Raw genomic sequence first — 18,528 nt, 5'->3', positions numbered from 1 at the left:
CACTGATAGAATGATGTGGTCATTTTCAGTTTTGTCCATTCTTTTATTGTTGGTCTCTCTACCAGTTTAGATGGAGGTTTGTGTGTGTGTGTGTGTGTGTGTGTGTGTGTGTGTGTGGGGGGGGTGATGGGGGGTATATGTGGCCACTGCTTCAGCCTCAGGAGAGCCAGAGAAGTGAGGGAAATGAAAGTGGAGGGATGATGGTGGAGGGGGTGCCCTCAGAGAGCCAGGGATCATTGATGGGCCTCTCTAGAGAGAAGAACAAACAAACTTTAAATCAGAAAGGATGAGAGGGGCCATGGCCTGCAGAAATGGAACCCTCTGCAGAGGGTGTGTGCGTGTGTGTGTGTGTGTGTGTGTGTGTGTGTGTTGTTTGTGCTTTTGGACACACTTTTCGTGTCTGTCTGCAAAGCTCATTCAGCTGAGCGTGAAAAGTTTCAGTCTGTGTGAAGTCACGTCACATAAATGGAATCTGGGCTTATGGTACAGTATAAGCAAGGTTTTCCAGGGGGGTAAAGAGGCTTATAGGTTGCTTGTAGTGTCACCAGAAGGGTTTGTTGTGCACAACAAAAAAAAGAAAAAGAAAGAAAGAAAGAAAAAGAAAGCTGCCTAAGAAGATTTTCACGAGCACATAGCAAGCTTTGTGAAGAAAAACAAGGAATGTATTTTGCAGCCGTTGGCAGATATTAGATTTACTAAACATTTAATTCAATTTCAATTCAGTTTATTTCTATAACATCAAGTCACAACAGAAGTCATCTCAGGGCACTGAACAGAAATATTTATATAAAAATAATAATTTAACATTTATCTGAGGAGCAGACTGCTTTGAGTTTAACACCATCACAGACTCATCTTGAGCAAACATGAAGGCGACAGTGGGAAGGAAAAACTCCCTCATGAGGAAGAAACCTTTAGCAGAACCAGACCCAGGACAAGTGGTCGTCTGCTTCAACCAGCTGGGTTTGAGAGGAACAGATACACAATGGCAGGTCAAGCATCATGTTAAGATAGAAATAATATCAAATGAAAACTATTCAATTTTAACAATTCATTTTAAGAACTGAGGTCATTTTGTCCTCCAGTTGTCTAAGCCTATGGCAGCATAATAAAATAACCCTAACTATAGGATTTATCAAAAAGGAAAGTCTTCAGCCCAGTCTTAAAACTGGACAATTTTTCAGACTTACGGACAGAAACTGGAAGTTGGTTCCACAAGAGAGGAGCCTGATAACTGAAAGATCTTCCTCCCATTCTGCTTTTGGAAACTCTAGGAACCACAAGTAAACCTGCAGTCTGAGATTGAAGTCCTCTGTTAGGAAAATATGGAACAAAAAGGTCTCAAATATAAGATGGAGCTAGGTTGTTGAGCGCTTTGTAGGCTAGAAGTTAGATTTTGAATTCAATTCCAGATTTGACAGAGAGCCAGTGGAGAGAAGCTAAAACTGGAGAAATATGATTTCTCCTACTAACTCCAGTTAAGACTCTGGCAGCAGCATTTTGGATCAACTGAAGACAATTTAAAGAAGTATTTGGACACCCAGATAATAAACCATTGCAATAGTCCAGTCTAGACGTGACAAATGCATGGACCAGTTTTTCTGCATCATTTTTAGATGTTTCTAATTTTAGTGATATTACGCAGGTGGAAGAAGGAGGTTCTAGAAACGTTTTTAATGTGGAGGATAAAAGACATGTCCTGATCAAAAATAACACCAAGATTTTTAACATTAGAGCTGGAGGACAGATTAACGCCATCCAAGGAGGGAGAAAGACTGAAAATCCTAAAATGCTCAGATTATTGTTTAAGAAAACAATGAGCACACACAGAAAGTAGAAAACCCTCTCACCAAGGGATATAATAAATGAAATAAAACATTTACACATCTAAAACTGTATTCATGTGTTCAGGTGAGTCTATCTGACTGAACCTTTAAAAGAATTGCACTTCTTTGTTATTTTTAATAAACAGTTTTGATGAAATTTTTAGTTAAAGAAAAGCTAATCTGTCTGAAAACATTGTGGCAGAAATATTATACGTCTTTAAAAACAATGGTGTCCTCAGAGCAGAAAGTTTTGGTTTAAACTTGAGCCGAGCGTGATTTTCTATCCGGAGAACCACATGGACATCATTAGGCAGGCATGAGGAGAATAAAGAGAGTTTGACTTTGTGTTGGAAGTCTCTGGTAAATAAAAATATTAAATCATTTGAACATGATTAATGACTTTCAGGAACACACAGGAATGAGCTCAGGGAGACCAGTGTACACAGCCCTAACGAGCACAAACACACACAGAAATAATTGTGAGTTCTGGTGAGGATCTTCTTATTTAAGAGTGTTTAATGTCCTTGTAGTGTCCCTCATGATGCTGGTGTGTCTGTGAGTTGATCAAGTGGCTCGCTTTGACTCAGAACAAACACTTCTTTCTTCCTGCACACGACGACACAAACAGAACTGCCTTTAAAGTTAATGAGGCCGCACGGCTGAGAGCAAAGAAAAGCTAAGAGGGGTTTATTTATGCATCACAGCCTGGAAATGGTGGAAACTGCAGAGTTTAAACTGTCATAAATACTTCAATGGTTATTTTTAATTCTCATATGAGATGCTGTAAAATTTGTTTATCCAACAGCAACACAAAAATCAGAACGTGAGTTCATTCTCAGCAGCAAACGATCAACAAACAGTTACAAGTTGAGACATTTACAGCCAGTAACTTGCATGTTTCTGTGCCAGTGTCGTATCAGGTGAAGCAGGGCACGTGTGAGGTGGTGGCTGTCCATCGCTGCTGCAACAAGAACAAGATCGAGGAGCGCTCGCAAACCGTCAAGTGCTCCTGTTTTCCGGGGCAGGTCGCCGGCACCACCAGAGCCAGACCCTCCTGTGTGGAAGGTAACCATCTTTGTGTTCATGTCTGAGTGAAGACTGTCACTGTACACCAGGGATATTCAGCTAAACTGCTCAGGGGGCCACAGTAACTGAAGCCAAGAGCTCAGGGGCCGGACATCCAGCAGTTATTGTCATTAAGTAAGTTTGTTTTACGGTTTAAAATAGTTTTATTTATAAATGAACCCATTGGTGGGCCGATCTGAGCTCACCTGTGGGCCTGATTTGGCCCCCGGGCCACCAGTTGAATAGCCCTGCTGAACAGTAATGCAGATGCTCGTCACACTAGTGTTAATGTTGCAAAGTAAAAATAAAAATAATACACAGATTGCATCAAATCAACAGCAGCTGTATCTACCACAGCAGACAGGAAGTAGTTCATTCTGAATACTGATGCTTTTAGGATACATGACATCAAGTAGTAGTAAACGAAAAACAAACATGAATATTCATACATTAAATTCATTATGAGGTTTTTAGAGACTGGGTGGCTTTTGGGAGGAAACTGTTCATCAGTGTGGTTGTGAGTGCTTTTAGTGATGTGTACTGTTTTATTTTTAGGGCAGAAGTGGGACAGGAGGTGTCCCTGTTATGATTGTGGCTGTGTAAATGGATTTTGTGTTTCCTTCAGTGATAGGAGGTGAACCAATGACTTATTTAGTTTATTTTTTGGGGAAGTTTTAATAACCGTATGCAGCTGCGCACCCTGTTTTTCTCAGGCGTCATTCCTGAAGCCGGGAAGTTCACCCAAAAATAATTAGTTGCAATGAAATTGTTTCTGCATTCCTTGTTTTACAGAACAAAGAAGAGTTGAATAAGTCACAATGAGCGTGTTACTGATCATTGGATCTGAGCTCGTAAAAGAAGAAGAGAACTTTATTTAGGCTGAACGCGGCCAAAAAATATTCAAATGTCACTTGTTTGTGTAAAAATAGAAAAAAAAAACTACTTTATATTTAGGCCAAATCTATTTACTCTCATTTAAAAAGCACTAAACTGACTAGAAGTCTGTCTGCTTTAAGAAATTAGATTACCGTATTGTTCGCCATTTAAGTCACACCTTTTTGCATAAATTTGCAAGTCCTGTGACTTAAACACCGAAGCGACTAATATACGTTTTTTCCCCCATATTTATAACTCAATATTTGACTGAGATCTGACGATTTCATTCATTCTGACATGGAAAATATTAAACACTACTATTCTCAAGCATTTAGGCAAGCCAAGTGTCACATTAATAGGTAAAAGTAGCTATTAATGAGACACTTGGCTTGCCTAAGTAAGTCACCTTCATCTCGCATCGGAACTCCTGGAGTTAACGTCTAATCCGTTGTATTTTGCCGCACCGCCCAGGTGAAATGCAGCTAATTTGACCATTAAAGTGCATTTAATAGGCACACGCTCTATTCAGCCTCTTCTTGACTGCCTGGCTGACATCTGGGACTGGATAGCTTTAAACTTCTTAAGTTTCAACGAGAAGAAGTCTGAAGTCATCTTGTTCCATCCCAATGGCACGTCCATGAACCACTGCATCGACCTTTCCTCTCTAGCTCTGTTAAAACAAAGAGTCACCAATTTGGGAGTGATAATGGATCCTTCCTTAAAGCTTAACATGTAAACATGATTGTTAAATCCTGTTTCTTTCAGCTGAGGCGGCTGTCTAAGCTGAAGCCCATATTGTCCAAAAAGAATCTTGAGACAGTAATACATGCATTCATAACATCCAGGCTCGATTACTGCAGTGCGCTTCTGTTTGGAATCAATCAATCCTCCATTGCACGTTTACAACTGGTCCAAAATGCTGCAGCCCGATTTTTAACTGGTACAGACCATAGAGAGAACATTACACCAGTTCTGGCCTCCCTGCACTGGCTACCCATTCACCTTCAGATCCAGTTCAAAATACTCGTGTATGTTTTTAAATCACTGAACTGTTCAGCCCCATCCTATCTCACTGATCTTCTGCAGCCATATGTCCCACCGTGCTCTCTGGGGTCAGCAGACCAGAGGCTCCTTTCAGTTCCAGAAACCCGTCACAAGCTCAGAGGTGACGGGGCTTTCTCTGTTGCAGGTCCAAGACTGTGGAATGAGTTGTCACTGCGTGTCAGGCAGGCTCCCACACTCACAGTCTTTAAGTCTCGCCTGAAAACCCATTTTTATTCCCTTGCCTTTGACACGGTGTGATTTGTTTTGATCCTGTCTGTAGTCAGCAGTGTTGGCCATTTAGTTATCCACTATTTGTATCTTTATTTATATTTTATGTTTTCCTGTCCGCTGTGCTTGTTTGTTTCTGTTGTACAGCATGTTGGTTGTCCTTGTTGCTGTTTTAAGTGCTCTATAAATAAATTGGTATGGTATGGTATTTATTAAGGAAAAGTTAGACTGAGACACATCTTTACTATAATGTCGAGCAAACAAATAATTGTTTTTAAGTGGTAATCTTGTTAAATTCTTGTTAAATTCCTCCCGTGCATGCTCCCGCGGCTGCCATTTAGCAGCCAATTGATTTTTGGCACAACACCAGCCCATGTTTCCAGGTGGTCAGTGGTGACGCATAATAGATGCGAATTATACGGCGGTGCGACGTGTACGACAGCAAGTACGGTATTCTGACTGGGGGACAGAGGCGAAGAGTTTGTTTAATCATTGAAGATGCGTTTTATTTATTTATGTAGTGCTGTCATGGTGTTCAGGCTTTGTTTTAGTTTTTCTTACAGTTTTTTTAATGTTTTGCAACTATTGCTTTATTTGCATTGAGCTTTCTTCATTTATTCATTAGTCTGTTTTAGCTCATGTGGCTCTGCAGTCACAGCAGGTCTTATTTGAATCAAAACACTTGTTTTTTTCTTTGCCGCTGTCCGTTGACATAGTTTCAGCTTTTCAGTAGCTTCTCCATCAAGCTTTGTGACTGTTGCGAGCACTTCTCTGTTTTTGTGTTTAAACCTTGAGATGTGAAGTAAAAAAGGGCTAAACTTCTCCCAGCTGCTCTGTGAACTGAACGTGTCGCATCACGAGCTGCTGCTGAAGCAACACACGTCGTTTCAGTTTGTCTTCATGTTGGACTGTACAGACGACTGCTCACACACGCAGAGCAAACACATACACGTGTCACCATGTCTGTTTGCTTGTGTGAGACGTGTGTGTGTGTGTTGTGGAGATGATAGACAGACGAAATGTGGGGTTTGTTTTCATAGACTGTTCTTACGCCCGTGTGTCAGCTCCGTCCCTGTGAGAAACAAGAAGTCACTGACCTCTATCATCCACAGGCGCTCTGCAGAGTTCAAACACACACACACACCACTACACACACACACAGTGCCAGCAAACCTGATCCAATCACAGTGCGTTAGCCCTCTGACACAGGAAGTAGGCGACACGGTGGTCTAAACAGGAGAGCCACTGACTCTGATGAGCTCAGGGTCACTGAGTCACTTCAACTCACACTTAGATGAAGTTATCAGAATTTCAGAAGACTTTTTTAAATTTCCTATGAGAATAAAACGTCAGCACGTTGGTAATCATTAGAAATAAACCAACTGTTTAGTTGTTTTGAAGCATAATTTCAAAATGGTCGAATGGTGTTTGTTTATTTTTATGTCTAAAACCCAGAATATGCTTTGAATTATATCGTTTGATCAAATGAAATACTTTTTTGTACAGTTTTTATAAGGTGCATGTGTAACTTTTTGTATTTGTTACAAACATTACAGCTAAAGAGCAAATCTAAACTCATGTTTGGCAGCTTCAACAATTTGTTGATGCAATTTAAAAAAAAAAAAAAAAAGCACCCTTGTTCTTAAAGACACATTTTACACACATTTGTAGACAAGATATAACAGAATACCATAAAAAAAACCTCTAGATTTAAACAAAGTAAGAAAATATTTTATAAATATTCATATTAATGGTTTTCAAACTTTGTGTTGGGACCTCGCTGTAGATCATGAACCATCAAGTTTAGGTTTGTAATGATTTATTTTATTTATATATTTATTTGACCTTATTTATTACAAGAAGGCAGGGTTAGTGTCGTTATAAATGAACAAAAAGTTTAATGTTTTTTGTCATTATGGCCTTGTTTGATTAGTTTAAAAAGATTTTGCTCAGGGAAAAACTTTACAAGTTACAACTGTGATTAAGTGGACAGGAAACTGAAACGTTTGAGACCAAATGTCATAAATTGTTTAATATATGTAACAAATTATTGAAACTATATCTAATACATATATAAATATAAAAAAAATAAATGTCATACAGTGTGTTTGCATGTTAAATATTCAGGCCTTTTCCACCTTTGATCCCAACTCTCCTGCAGAAACAGTGTTGCTGTTGCATCAGACCACCAGTAGGAGGCGCTTTTCCCACTGAAATGACTCCAGGACTGACATACCTGCTGGTTCATTTCAGCACTATTTTCAAGCAATAAAACGTAAATTTGTTTTTTAACCTTTTTGATGAGTTCCTAGATGGAAACTGTTGCTTGATAATGATAAAATCAGACAACCATAGCAGAGATGATTGGCTTTGTAATGAAAGTCAGACAAAAAATAATCAGGATTCATGTGAAACTCTGCCAACCTTTAGGAGTAGTCATTACCCTGATGCTTTGCTTTTGTTTGTTCAAATCAACCACTTGGTTGGGGTATGCTGAAAGGAAGAAATGAAGCTGATGAGGTGCTAATAGATTTGCCTTTTGACTGAAAGTCAGTCAGTGATAAATTTGCTTTAGTGTCTTTAATGACTTTTCCTCTAACGCACAAATCTCTCCCACAAACTGGAGCATTTCCTCCTTCAGATGAGTCAGGGTGGCGTCTAATATCTGGTTCACCTTCCTCACCACCTCTCACCACCGGACCCTTTGCTCTGCAGGGCTTGTCTCATGATTCATGTAATACCTCTAGGTTTGGGGTAACGAGATCTCACCTCATCTATCAGTTTGTGCACCCAAACATTTATGCACACTCATCCATGCATGCTGTTTTTATGTTTTAAGAGTTGACAACTGGTGAAATAAAGATAACCCCTCCCCTGCAGTCAGCCTTTATGGAAAGGCCTTAGTGTAAATGGAGCTGCATTATTGATGATGGCTGAAAAACAAGTAAACGGTCAGAGCTTCTGTTACTGGCTGCTGCTTCAGTGATTTCTTTTTTCAACACAGTTACCTTTTTTATATATATAAAATATTTTGCTGCATAGGAATAAAGAACTTTTTGATGAGAATGGTACAGGAAAATAATGGTAAAATGTGTAAATGCTAATGTCTTCTTAAGGTGACACTAATCACAGAAACAACAACACATAAATCCAGATGTTTGGAGATATTTGCACAAGTTTGGACTAAACACAAGTCCTGCTTGTCTGGAAGAAAAAGTTTCACCTCAAGAACAAACTGTAAGTTTTGTTGTTTTAAAGTTCTGCTCTCTGAACATGCAAACTCCACGCAGTGGTGCCTGCAAGGCAGCTGTGTTTTCTACTAGCCAAATCATCCAAATCAGTGGTTCACAAAGTTTAAGGCACAGGAGCACTGAGTGGGAGTCTTAAAGTCATCTCCAGTTATCAAAAACAACTAAAACATACTTATTAATAGCCTATTTTTATTAAACCGAATATAAACAGTTTTCACAAATATATAAAACCACATTCATCCAATGGATCAGGAGATATTTTGCTAACAGTCAAACAGGACTGACTCCAAAGCTTGTAGTTTGTGTTTGTGAGTGACTCTCAGTTACGACCATAAAACATTTTGGAACAGCTGTTCAGTTGACCGGTGGAACCCAAAGGCAAAACAAAACTCAAAAATAACTCAAAGGAAAAAAAATTATTAATTAAACAAGAAAACAAACGGCTGACGTGGCAGCAAAAGTACTTATAAACAAAAATACTACAAAACTAAAAAAACCACTCAGGAGCACTGGTAACAATAGAATAGAATAGAAACAGCCTTTATTGTCCCACAGAGGGGAAAGTGAAGCGTAAGAGCTGCAACAGATGTAAAGGTGCACACAAAAAGTTCCTAAAATGTTAAAATACAATATATAAAGAAATCAGATAAACAACAACAATTATAATATAATATATAAATAAGTATGTATAAATAAAGTAAATATAAATAAATATAATAAATATAATAAACAAGACTATAATAGAAAATACTGTGCAGTTTTTAAAAATAGTCATGTCAATATGTACATAATGTTCGATATGTATTGACCGTTGAGAAGGCCAGACTGTTGACAGAACAGTATTATAGGTAGAGTGGGTGATTGAGCAGAGGTCAGCATGTCGCTGTCTATCACGGTGCACTAAGATTCATAACTAGCTGTAACTACCGTACCCACCACTGCACCCAGTATTCACTGGTTAACTGGACATCATTAACTTCACGCAGACTCTCTCACTGGTACATTTTCATCTTTAAATCACTTCTTGGTCTGCTGCCTTCATACATCTCCTCCTACATGTCTCTGTGTGAGTGCAGCTACAGCGTGCGATCTCAGGACATTATTACCTGCAGTGTTCCCTCAGTGAGGACTGAACTAGACAAAAGGGCCTTCTCCTACTCCGCTCCTGTCCAGTGTCCTCTCTTGTAAATGAGTCCCCGAGGCTCAGTGGGATTAACCTGTATAAATAAAGGTTGAATGAATAAACAGTGAGATGCACGGACAAGGGAGTAACAGAAAGACACTGGATTCAAAGAAACACTAAGGACAGAAAATGACAAACACCTGGGGAGGACAATAAACAGGTGAGAGTGGGAGGGGCAGGAGCAGAAAGTGAGGAAAAAACACAAAGAAACTGAAACACAGTGAACAAAATACAAGAATCACAGAAAAACTACACGAAGAACACACAGACCCTGACACAAACAAGGAAAAGGGACTGAAATAAAATAAAGTTTATGTTTCCTAATGTGTGTTAGAAAACAATTTCTCCTCTGCTTCATTCGAACCCCCTGCGTGACTTTACAGGAAAGTGAAAAGTGTAATATCTATAAACCTTACAAATAAAACTGTGAGTTGTTTTGGAGACAGAAGGATGTTAAGTCCTCCACAGACGATATCATTAAAGTTACATTTTGTGCTCGTGAGGAGAATAAACGGGTGAAAGTGACCTTACAAAAAAACACTAGATGAGTGGATTTTGTTTTCTGTGCGACTCAGTGACAAACTGTTTCACTGCTGTGCAGCTAAATTCACTTTCATCACGCATCAACCAGCTGTTGTTTTCTATCTTTCCCTCCTAATGTTGTGCTGTTTCCAGTTTGTCAGTCTGTTCCTACCAGCGTGTGCACATATCACAGTGTCCAATCGTCCTCTGACAGTTTTCACAGTGCACCTTCCACGCGAGTTTTCCTCACCATGTAAGCTCGTCGTTGTGTTGGTGTGAATGTGTTGCTCTCTGCAGACGTGCCACTTGTTAGTAAATCGTTGTAGAAAAAAGATGGATGTTCTCTGCTCCTACACTTCAGGATCATTGAGTGGAGCCATTCCAAAGCCTCTGGGTTCATCCTTTTGTCTTGGTGTGTGTGTTTGTGTGTAAAGGTTTGAAGCTATTTGCCTTTAAATAGTAATGACCTGAGAGAAAAAGGCTTACTGTTATTTATAATTCCTTATATTCAATGCACGATGGGCACTAAATTTATCCACACATAAATACACACGGAGGATAATAAAAATGCATTTGCATACATGCAAATGCAAAAAAACACTTATGTGTACACACATGGACAAGAAAAAAAATTGTTTTGTGGTTTCTGCTCCCCATGGCTTGAGTGAACTACTTTAGGCCAACCTTTGTAAAGTATTAATGTGGAAACACTCCACAGGATGCATGTCTGAGTGCATTCTTCCTGCATTATCCTGACCTACCTCACATCAAGACAGTTTACAGTAAAACCAAGTAACTGTCAGAGCCTTAGGTTTGTCATTTCCACAGCCAATAAGTTATTCTTATATTAGATGAGTGACTTTTAATGCAAGATGACGTACTTTTTACAGTGCTGATGGGGGACTACAGTACTTCTGCTCCAACATATGGTTTCTGTCAGAAAGAGCATAGTAATTAGGCACATAAACTTTTATCTTTCTGTGTTTTTGAGTGTCCTAGTTTTTTAATTCATTTTTAAATTCAAATCAAAGTGATCTTAAGTTTGTATAGTTTTTAACTGTGGCTGTTTTGACATTAAATCAGAAACATATTAAATACAGGGGAAATGATGACTCACACTGTCAGTTTGCTAATTGTTGGAAGAAGTAATTAAATATTGAGTTTATATTTAGCCAAAAAAACATCAGCTTTGTCTGTTTTGAAGCTAAACTGATGGGTGAGCCTGCAGTTTCTGCTTTGTCCACTTGATGTCACAAACATTACAATGACAGTGAAAGCAGCAGCACAGGAAGCAATGATCACAAGGCTCAGTGCTCTGTCAGCCCTCACACATGTTCTCGTAGGCAGAAATGAACAGCTGTAGCCAAAACTGGTGTAACCAACCATGAGTGACACTTTCTAGATTGACGTGCTGTGTCACAGACAGAGCTGTAGGCAGCCTTGTGGCGTGAAACTGTCACAAACCTTATTTAGACACCCCCCGTCAGAGATTAGGTGAGGACCCGGGGAATAACATAGCCTCGGTCCCTTGTCTCGCCTAATCACCTGCACCTTCAGCAAAGTGCCGCCTAGATATTTGCCCCCAGCTGATCTCATACTGAAAAGTTTGACAGAGTGCTTAAAAGAGAGCCACTTGGAGGTCATCTCCATTGTAATGAGTTGAAAGTGTGATGAAATATACGTCTGAGCTGTAAATCCTTTTCATTAGCATAGGCACCTTTTATATTTAAATGCAGACTCCTAATGAGAATGATGCAATTATAAAGGCGCTCCATGTGCTATGTGTCATGGGGAGTATTTTAAGAGTTTTGCTAATTTTCACTTTCACTTCTTGGCTGTTGTAATAAGAATCTTATAGAAAATAGTTTGAAAAGAAAAAGACAAAATTAAAAGTTGTACATCAGATCAAATGAATGACATTATCGATAACTGAGCTGATAGGATTAGAGCCATAACTAAGTATTGGAAAGGTATTGCAGAAAACTATAAATTGCACATTTTAAGCAGATTCCACTCGTGTATATGCAAAATAGCCCCAACCAACCAACCAACCAAAGAAACAAAATAAAAGTAAAGTGTGTCAGTTAGCTTAGCTTAGCTGGAAGATTAGCCAAAACAAATGGCAACCAGCTTGACTGTTTTATTTTAACACTGTCAGCTTACAAGCTCACTAATCAAGAAAGCTCATTAGAGACTCTACTTCCTCAGGCGGCTGAGGCGAGCTGGACTGGGTATCTCAGTCCTCACCTCCTTCTACAGGTGTGCAGTGGAGAGCATCCTGTGCTCCAGCATCAACATGTGGCATGGAGGCTGCACAGCTGCAGAAAGAAAAGCTCTGCAGAGAGTGGTGAAGGCTGCACAGAAGACTGTTGGAGTCAGTCTCCCCACATCACAGACATTTATACCTCCTAATGCAGGAAGAGGGCCACCTGCATCATGAAGGACCCCACTCACCCAGCACACACACTTTATGCGCCGCTCCCTTCAGGAAGGAGGTTAAGGAACATTAAGTGTAGAACCACTAGACTGAGGAACAGCTTCTACCCTGAAGCTGTTAGACTCATGAATCCCTAATCAGGATAATCACTGTGAAAAAAAATCACTGTAATGAAACTTTGATTGTTGATATGTGCTGCTGACTATCTGTGCTGCTGAACTCTTGCTGCTGATTTATTTCATGCTGCTGTGTTCATTTCATCTGCTCACACAGACTCATGTTCGTGCAACTGCTGTTTGGTGTATTGTTGTTGGACTATTAGTGCTTAGTTTATTCTTAATTTAACATATTTCTTAGTTCATATCTTAGATCTTATTACTGTTTTCCTTTGCAATTTATAATTTTGTTGGATGTAACTGGGAACCTGTGTACACAATTTCATTCCACCACATGTACAAGTACCACAAGTGGTGGAATGACAAATAAAGAAACTTTGACTTTGACTTTACCAGTTTGCTAAAGCCTTTAGAAGTTGTACTTTGCCTATTTGAGAACGCCGAGAATATATATATATATATATATTATTTTCAATTTTGTCTCTCTCTCTGTCTGAAAGCCTCATGTCAGTACTGTGAAGCTAACAGTCAAACAAACTCTGCTCGGCTTTGTCCAAGTTTTGGTAAATTTAGTCCGAGTTATTTGTAAGCACTGGATTGCATTCAAACAGCGAACAATGAGCAAAACATACCAAGATGTGACATGTTGATTAGAGAGTTCAGTTTTGGCCAGAGTTTGATTTGCTGATATTTTTTCCACAGACACTGACTAAGATAGTCTTTTTATACAGCTGTAAAATGAGCAGAGTTTGCTCATAGCTTTTTTGTTAAAGCTTCAAAAGAGTTTATGCATCTGATTTTATTGTGACTAATCACCAGTTATGGTCAGATTTTATCTGTAGGGCAAAACATAACTCTCTGTGTCTGTAATCCTTGACTTTGACCTTTTGATTCCTGTGTGTCCAACAATAATGACATCACAGGTGCCCGTCCATTTTCAGACTCGACAGCCAGCTTCTTGTGTGCCTGCACCCTGCCACCCTTGTGGAAACAGTGTGAGATAAGGTGCAGGAAATTAACTTACGCAGTCCCATCTTCACTATTCTATCTGAAAATAGAAGTATCTCCATTATTAGTCACAGCCTAAAATTAAAGAGCTCTATACAATTGAGATAATGTATTTTCCAGGGAGCGGTGCTACCACCTTGTCCTCTTGAGACTAATGTAATTGCATTTCCATTGACCTGCTGACACTCGTCTTTGAGTGTTGTCCAATATCTGGATCATCCATGACATCACAGGCCATGTCCCTTGCCTGTCCATCTTCTGACGTGACAGCTAGGTTCTTCTATGTCAGCCCCGCCCTTCTAACGGCATGAGATAAGCTGGAGGGAGTGCTAACCCCATGAAAGCTCTCAAAGGCCATGTCTATTAGCTGTATATAACTCTCCACCAGCGCAGGGCCCTGTTGCTGACACTGTAGTGGACACATTAATGAGCATTACACAATCATTGGATTTTAAAAGCACTTACAGCCACTAAGCTCATGCATCACGAGTCTGTTTAACAGTATGCTCTGTGATAGCAACCAGAATTGTTTTCTGGTGACCGAACAACTTTTTCCCCATTTCTATTTCCACCCTACTTCCAATTTGTTGCTCTTTTACTTTGTATCTTCTCCTTTCAGTCCTGGGCTGTCTTCCTCAAATGGCCCTTTACTTCCCACCCTTCTCTCTTTCTTTCACTTAGTCACCCTTGCTATTCATTTTCTCACTACAAACCATGTTTTACTGGTGAAAACCCATTATTTAGCCGCATCTTCCGTCCTTATTACTCTTCCTTTTAGTTACAGTGTTTTCTTCCTAAGTGATGCTTTGAGAGGATTTAACGACGTCTCTGTGCACAAAGGCATATTTTTGTCACAATGCCAGCTCCTTTGCTGCAAACAGTAGACACTTGAGATCAGATTTCATTCTAAACGTCATCAATGTACGACCTTGATGAAGTTGGAGAGAGTGTCTCAGTTTTTTTATTTCTTTCTGGAGTCACCAGGAAAATAAATAGGTTTAGAAAAACGGAACCGAGTTATTCTCAGCTGTCAAGTTGTTTCCTGACTAAACAGTGGTTCAGAGGATCTGGAGGGTTTCAGCGTCAGAGACATAAGAAATCTTTGGGATTTGACTCAAGATTAGCTGTGGTTCCAGATAAATTTCACATTTTTTCATGCTGTTCTTCTTCTGTGAGGTCCAGTCTGACTCCATGTAGTAAATGGGTCTCGTCTGCTGATGAAACTCAACTCAGCAGCATAAATAAGTAAATCAACTCATGCACAGCACCTGATACAAACATGGCTATACCTCAAGGTTTCAGCCTACTGCTACCAACTAGCATTTTCAGTACATTAAAACTGCAGGATGAGAAAGTTTCAGCATGCACTTTTTTAAACAAAGAAGAGGTCTGTCTCCTAAGATGATTTAAAGGGTTGTCTGTGGGAGTCTAAAGCTAGCAAACTGAAGAGAACACGGCAGCTGAAGATCAATACTTTAAGCTTCGTGCGCTAAAAGCCAAAAGAGACAGATTTTGTGAAATAAAGGCTACAGGACTCCACTTAGCAAAACTACTGTGAAATTAAAGCTGATCCCAGAGGACATGTAGTGGTTTTCTCACAAAACGAGGTTAACCGCTCGAGGTAAAGCATGAAACACAAGTATTTCACTCATACTGATGCAGACATGACACAATAATGGGAGAAGAAGACCAGGGCAGAGGAGGATATGCAGCAGAGAAAACTTGTTTGTTTTTTAAAAAAGTGCTTTGTGTTTTCTGTCTGTTGTATTTCATGTACTGTAGCTGGAGGCCGAGATGGGGTGGAGGCAGGCAGCCAGCTCGGGACCTGAAAGTCCCCGGCTCAATCCCCAGCCATTCCCATTGTCGTGGTGACTCTGAGCAAGACACCCAATCCCTAATTGCTCCCTGGGCGCCCACATAGCTGCCCACCACCCCACCTGGGTGCACCCCAGGTGCAATGCAGAGAACCACTTTCGACATTTTATGGGAATATATGATGATGACAACACAGCACTCTCAATACATGCCGACCATGCAGAGCATTTAAAAATCATCTGTAAAACAAAGGAAACTCCATTTTTGACATAAAGATCTCTCCCAAACATCATCAGATAATGTTGGAATAAGATGGATGGATCATAATAATAATAATAATATTACATTTTATTTGTATAGCGCTTTTCTAAATACTCAAAGATACTTTACATGTCCAGATGACTTGACTGAGCATTATTGGATTTGGTACCTGGATGATTGAGCATGAACTTTGATGCTTTACATGAGTTAAAAAATTAAAAAAATAAACAATGCATCACAACACAAAACACAATAAAACATTTACAAAGGGCACATTTAAACATTAAAAGCAATTTTAAACAGGTGGATTTTGAGTTCTTTCTTAAAAGTGGAGAGCTCGGAGCAGGCACGAAGCTGTTGGGGCAGCGATGGAGAAGGCTCCGTCTCCCCAGGTTCGGGGCTTAGTTCAACACAGTCACATGAGGCTCAACAATACTTTTCTATTCAAGCAGCAATGTTGGGCAACAATAAGACAAATCTGAACATGCATTTTGTTTTTAATATCCATGTTTGCTTGACTTTTTCAACATAATTATCAAATCTTTAGTAAAAAAAATGTGTTCAGTACAAAAAAAACATGCAAAGTAAACAATTAATATTTATTCCATTTGGTGTTATTGTCATAAAGTCAGTATGCCTGCAATTATCTTTAAATTTACTTTACATTTTTTCTTGATTTTTGCATATATAGGTATATTATTATGTAACCAAATAAATAGTGTTTCCATTTTGTCTGAGCTGTATGAGTTGTAAGAGAGATGTTTGCCTGCAGACATCATACGATAGATTAAAGCATCATCATTCTGTTTTGACCTCAAGAAAACTCTGTTGATTGTCTCACTGTCACACTTTGCCTTTTGTTTAGCTAATTTCACTAGAAGCAAAAAGCTTTTAAGATGAGCAATTTTATCTTTGTGTTTCAGAGAACAACATGCGAAGTCACACGTTTGCACAAAACTAACCAGTGGCAAAGTATTCCTGTTTGTTATTTTCACTTTGCTGGATTGTAAGAATTTATTCATATTCAAATCTGTTGTAAAAGTGAAAAAAAGATGACCCAATCTCCTCTTGGCCCCACAGACATTCAGAAGGTTTGGAAAGAATCACTGTTGACCACGTGCGCTGTCCGTCGTACACATCCTGTCATTGTTCTGACTCCATCTGCCTCATGAGCTCAGCCTGGGACATTTTTACCTTTAATAAAACAGCACGATATAGTCCCAACATCTTTTTAGCTATTCTAAAGAAACGTAATTCCTGCCATCTGCACATAAATGAGATTAACTAAGCATTTTCACCTCTAAATGATTTATTTTCTGGACATGATAATGCACAGTGCTCTCTAATGCTGTCATAATCCGGTCTTCTAATTACACTATATGATCCATTCAGTAAACCTCTTTTTAAAATAATCTCCTCTCCATGCCTGCAGCATCCATTGTAGGCCAGAAGTGGTGGTGCCACATGCAGCCCTGTATGGATGGTGAGGAGTGCAAGGTTCTGCCTGACCTGACTGGCTGGTCATGCAGCACTGGGAACAAAGTCAAAACCACCAAGGTAGGACGGTTACCTGTCTGGAATGAGATGTTTGTCAGCTTCTGTGTGTGCATGTCATTTATTTTCTCTCTGCTGTCCAAGTGATTGACAAACATCAGCTGCATGTTCATTTTATTTATTTATATACTATCTGTCTGTCTGTGTACGTGATTTTGTTCAAATTTCACCTCCTTTTGTTTCTTAGCAACTGCAGTTGTTGACACAGGTTTTTTTTGCAGCAACAACAAATCATGCAGTTCATCTGCGCTCACATGACCTCATCAGGCCTAGCATTTATTAAAGGATTGCATATTGCTTCCCTGCTGCCAGTCATGCCAGAGTTAAAGACTGGAACCATCAAATGATGAGAGAAGATGGAATTATACTGGAGTCGTTTTAGTCAAACTTTAAAGATAATATTGTGCAAGCTATTGTATTGTGCAAGCTATTGTGTGAAAGGTGAGAGAGGTGGTGCAGAGGTTAGAGAAAGAAAATGGTGCAGGTTCAAATCCCCCTGATCATAACATCAAAATGTGGTTGGGAAAGGTGAGGCACCTGCTCCCACCCTCATTTGGCCCACTCTGGGCCCTTGAACATGGCCTTTAACCCCACACCATCTGTTGCCCTCTTCTCCACACAATATGATGCTGTGACATTTTTCTGTTGGCTCACAGACAAACTGTTGTCTTAAATTCGTAATGCCAACGTTATTAGCAAAAATATTGCAGGATGTGTAGTGCGCTGAGTATGTGTTGTGTATGGTTCTCAGCTACGCTCATATTAAAGTTCATCTTGAAATGGGTGGACTTCTGTTAAAGCTTTCCATGTGTGTCATTTACAGCAATGTGTGCCTTCACCTCCTTAATTTCTCAATGTAAATTAAAAATATCCTAACGTTTAATTACATATTTATTTCTGTGACATACAGTAGTCCCTCGCTACTTCGTGATACGTTTATCGCGGTTTTTCAAAATAAGATTGGCCATGACACACAACTGGCTGACTGACGGATGAGCCGCACGATCGGCACGGAATTTTTATGAAAATAAATTATTTAAAATTATTTAGCACCTGCTGCACATTGGTGCAGCCCAGAGCAGCAGAAAAAGCTTCCTCCTGCAGCTTTGTGCAGCTCTTACTGCAGGATAAACTTCCTGCTGCAGCTGAACAGCTGCTCAGATGTTCAGCGTGCAGAACAGAGAAGTGGGCGTGGCCAAGAACGCTTGCAGGTGGCAAAGAGCAGAGGAGGCAGGGAGCTGAAATCATGACGTTCTGTGATCTTAGAGTGTTTAGAAACGTTGTTTAGAAAATTGCAAGAGTGTGGGAAGAGTTTAAAATGCCTTCATATATATATATATAT

The 18,528-nt window shown here is 39.6% G+C and overlaps 1 protein-coding gene across 1 annotated transcript in view; it reads left to right on the top strand.

Moving 5' to 3' along the window:
- Nucleotides 1–18,528, top strand: part of tafa4b (TAFA chemokine like family member 4b) — a 30,074-nt gene that overhangs the window by 8,697 nt on the left and 2,849 nt on the right. Inside the window, exons 3-4 of the mRNA XM_037679247.1 lie at nucleotides 2,736–2,891; nucleotides 17,065–17,189. Of these exons, the coding sequence (XP_037535175.1) occupies nucleotides 2,736–2,891; nucleotides 17,065–17,189 (281 nt within the window). The remainder of the gene's footprint in view (nucleotides 1–2,735; nucleotides 2,892–17,064; nucleotides 17,190–18,528) is intronic.

The sequence above is a fragment of the Nematolebias whitei genome, chromosome 7 (genome assembly GCF_014905685.2).
Source record: "Nematolebias whitei isolate Nwh7 chromosome 7, NemWhi1, whole genome shotgun sequence".
Classification (NCBI taxonomy): domain Eukaryota; kingdom Metazoa; phylum Chordata; class Actinopteri; order Cyprinodontiformes; family Rivulidae; genus Nematolebias; species Nematolebias whitei.
This window is presented reverse-complemented; position numbering and strand designations above follow the sequence as displayed.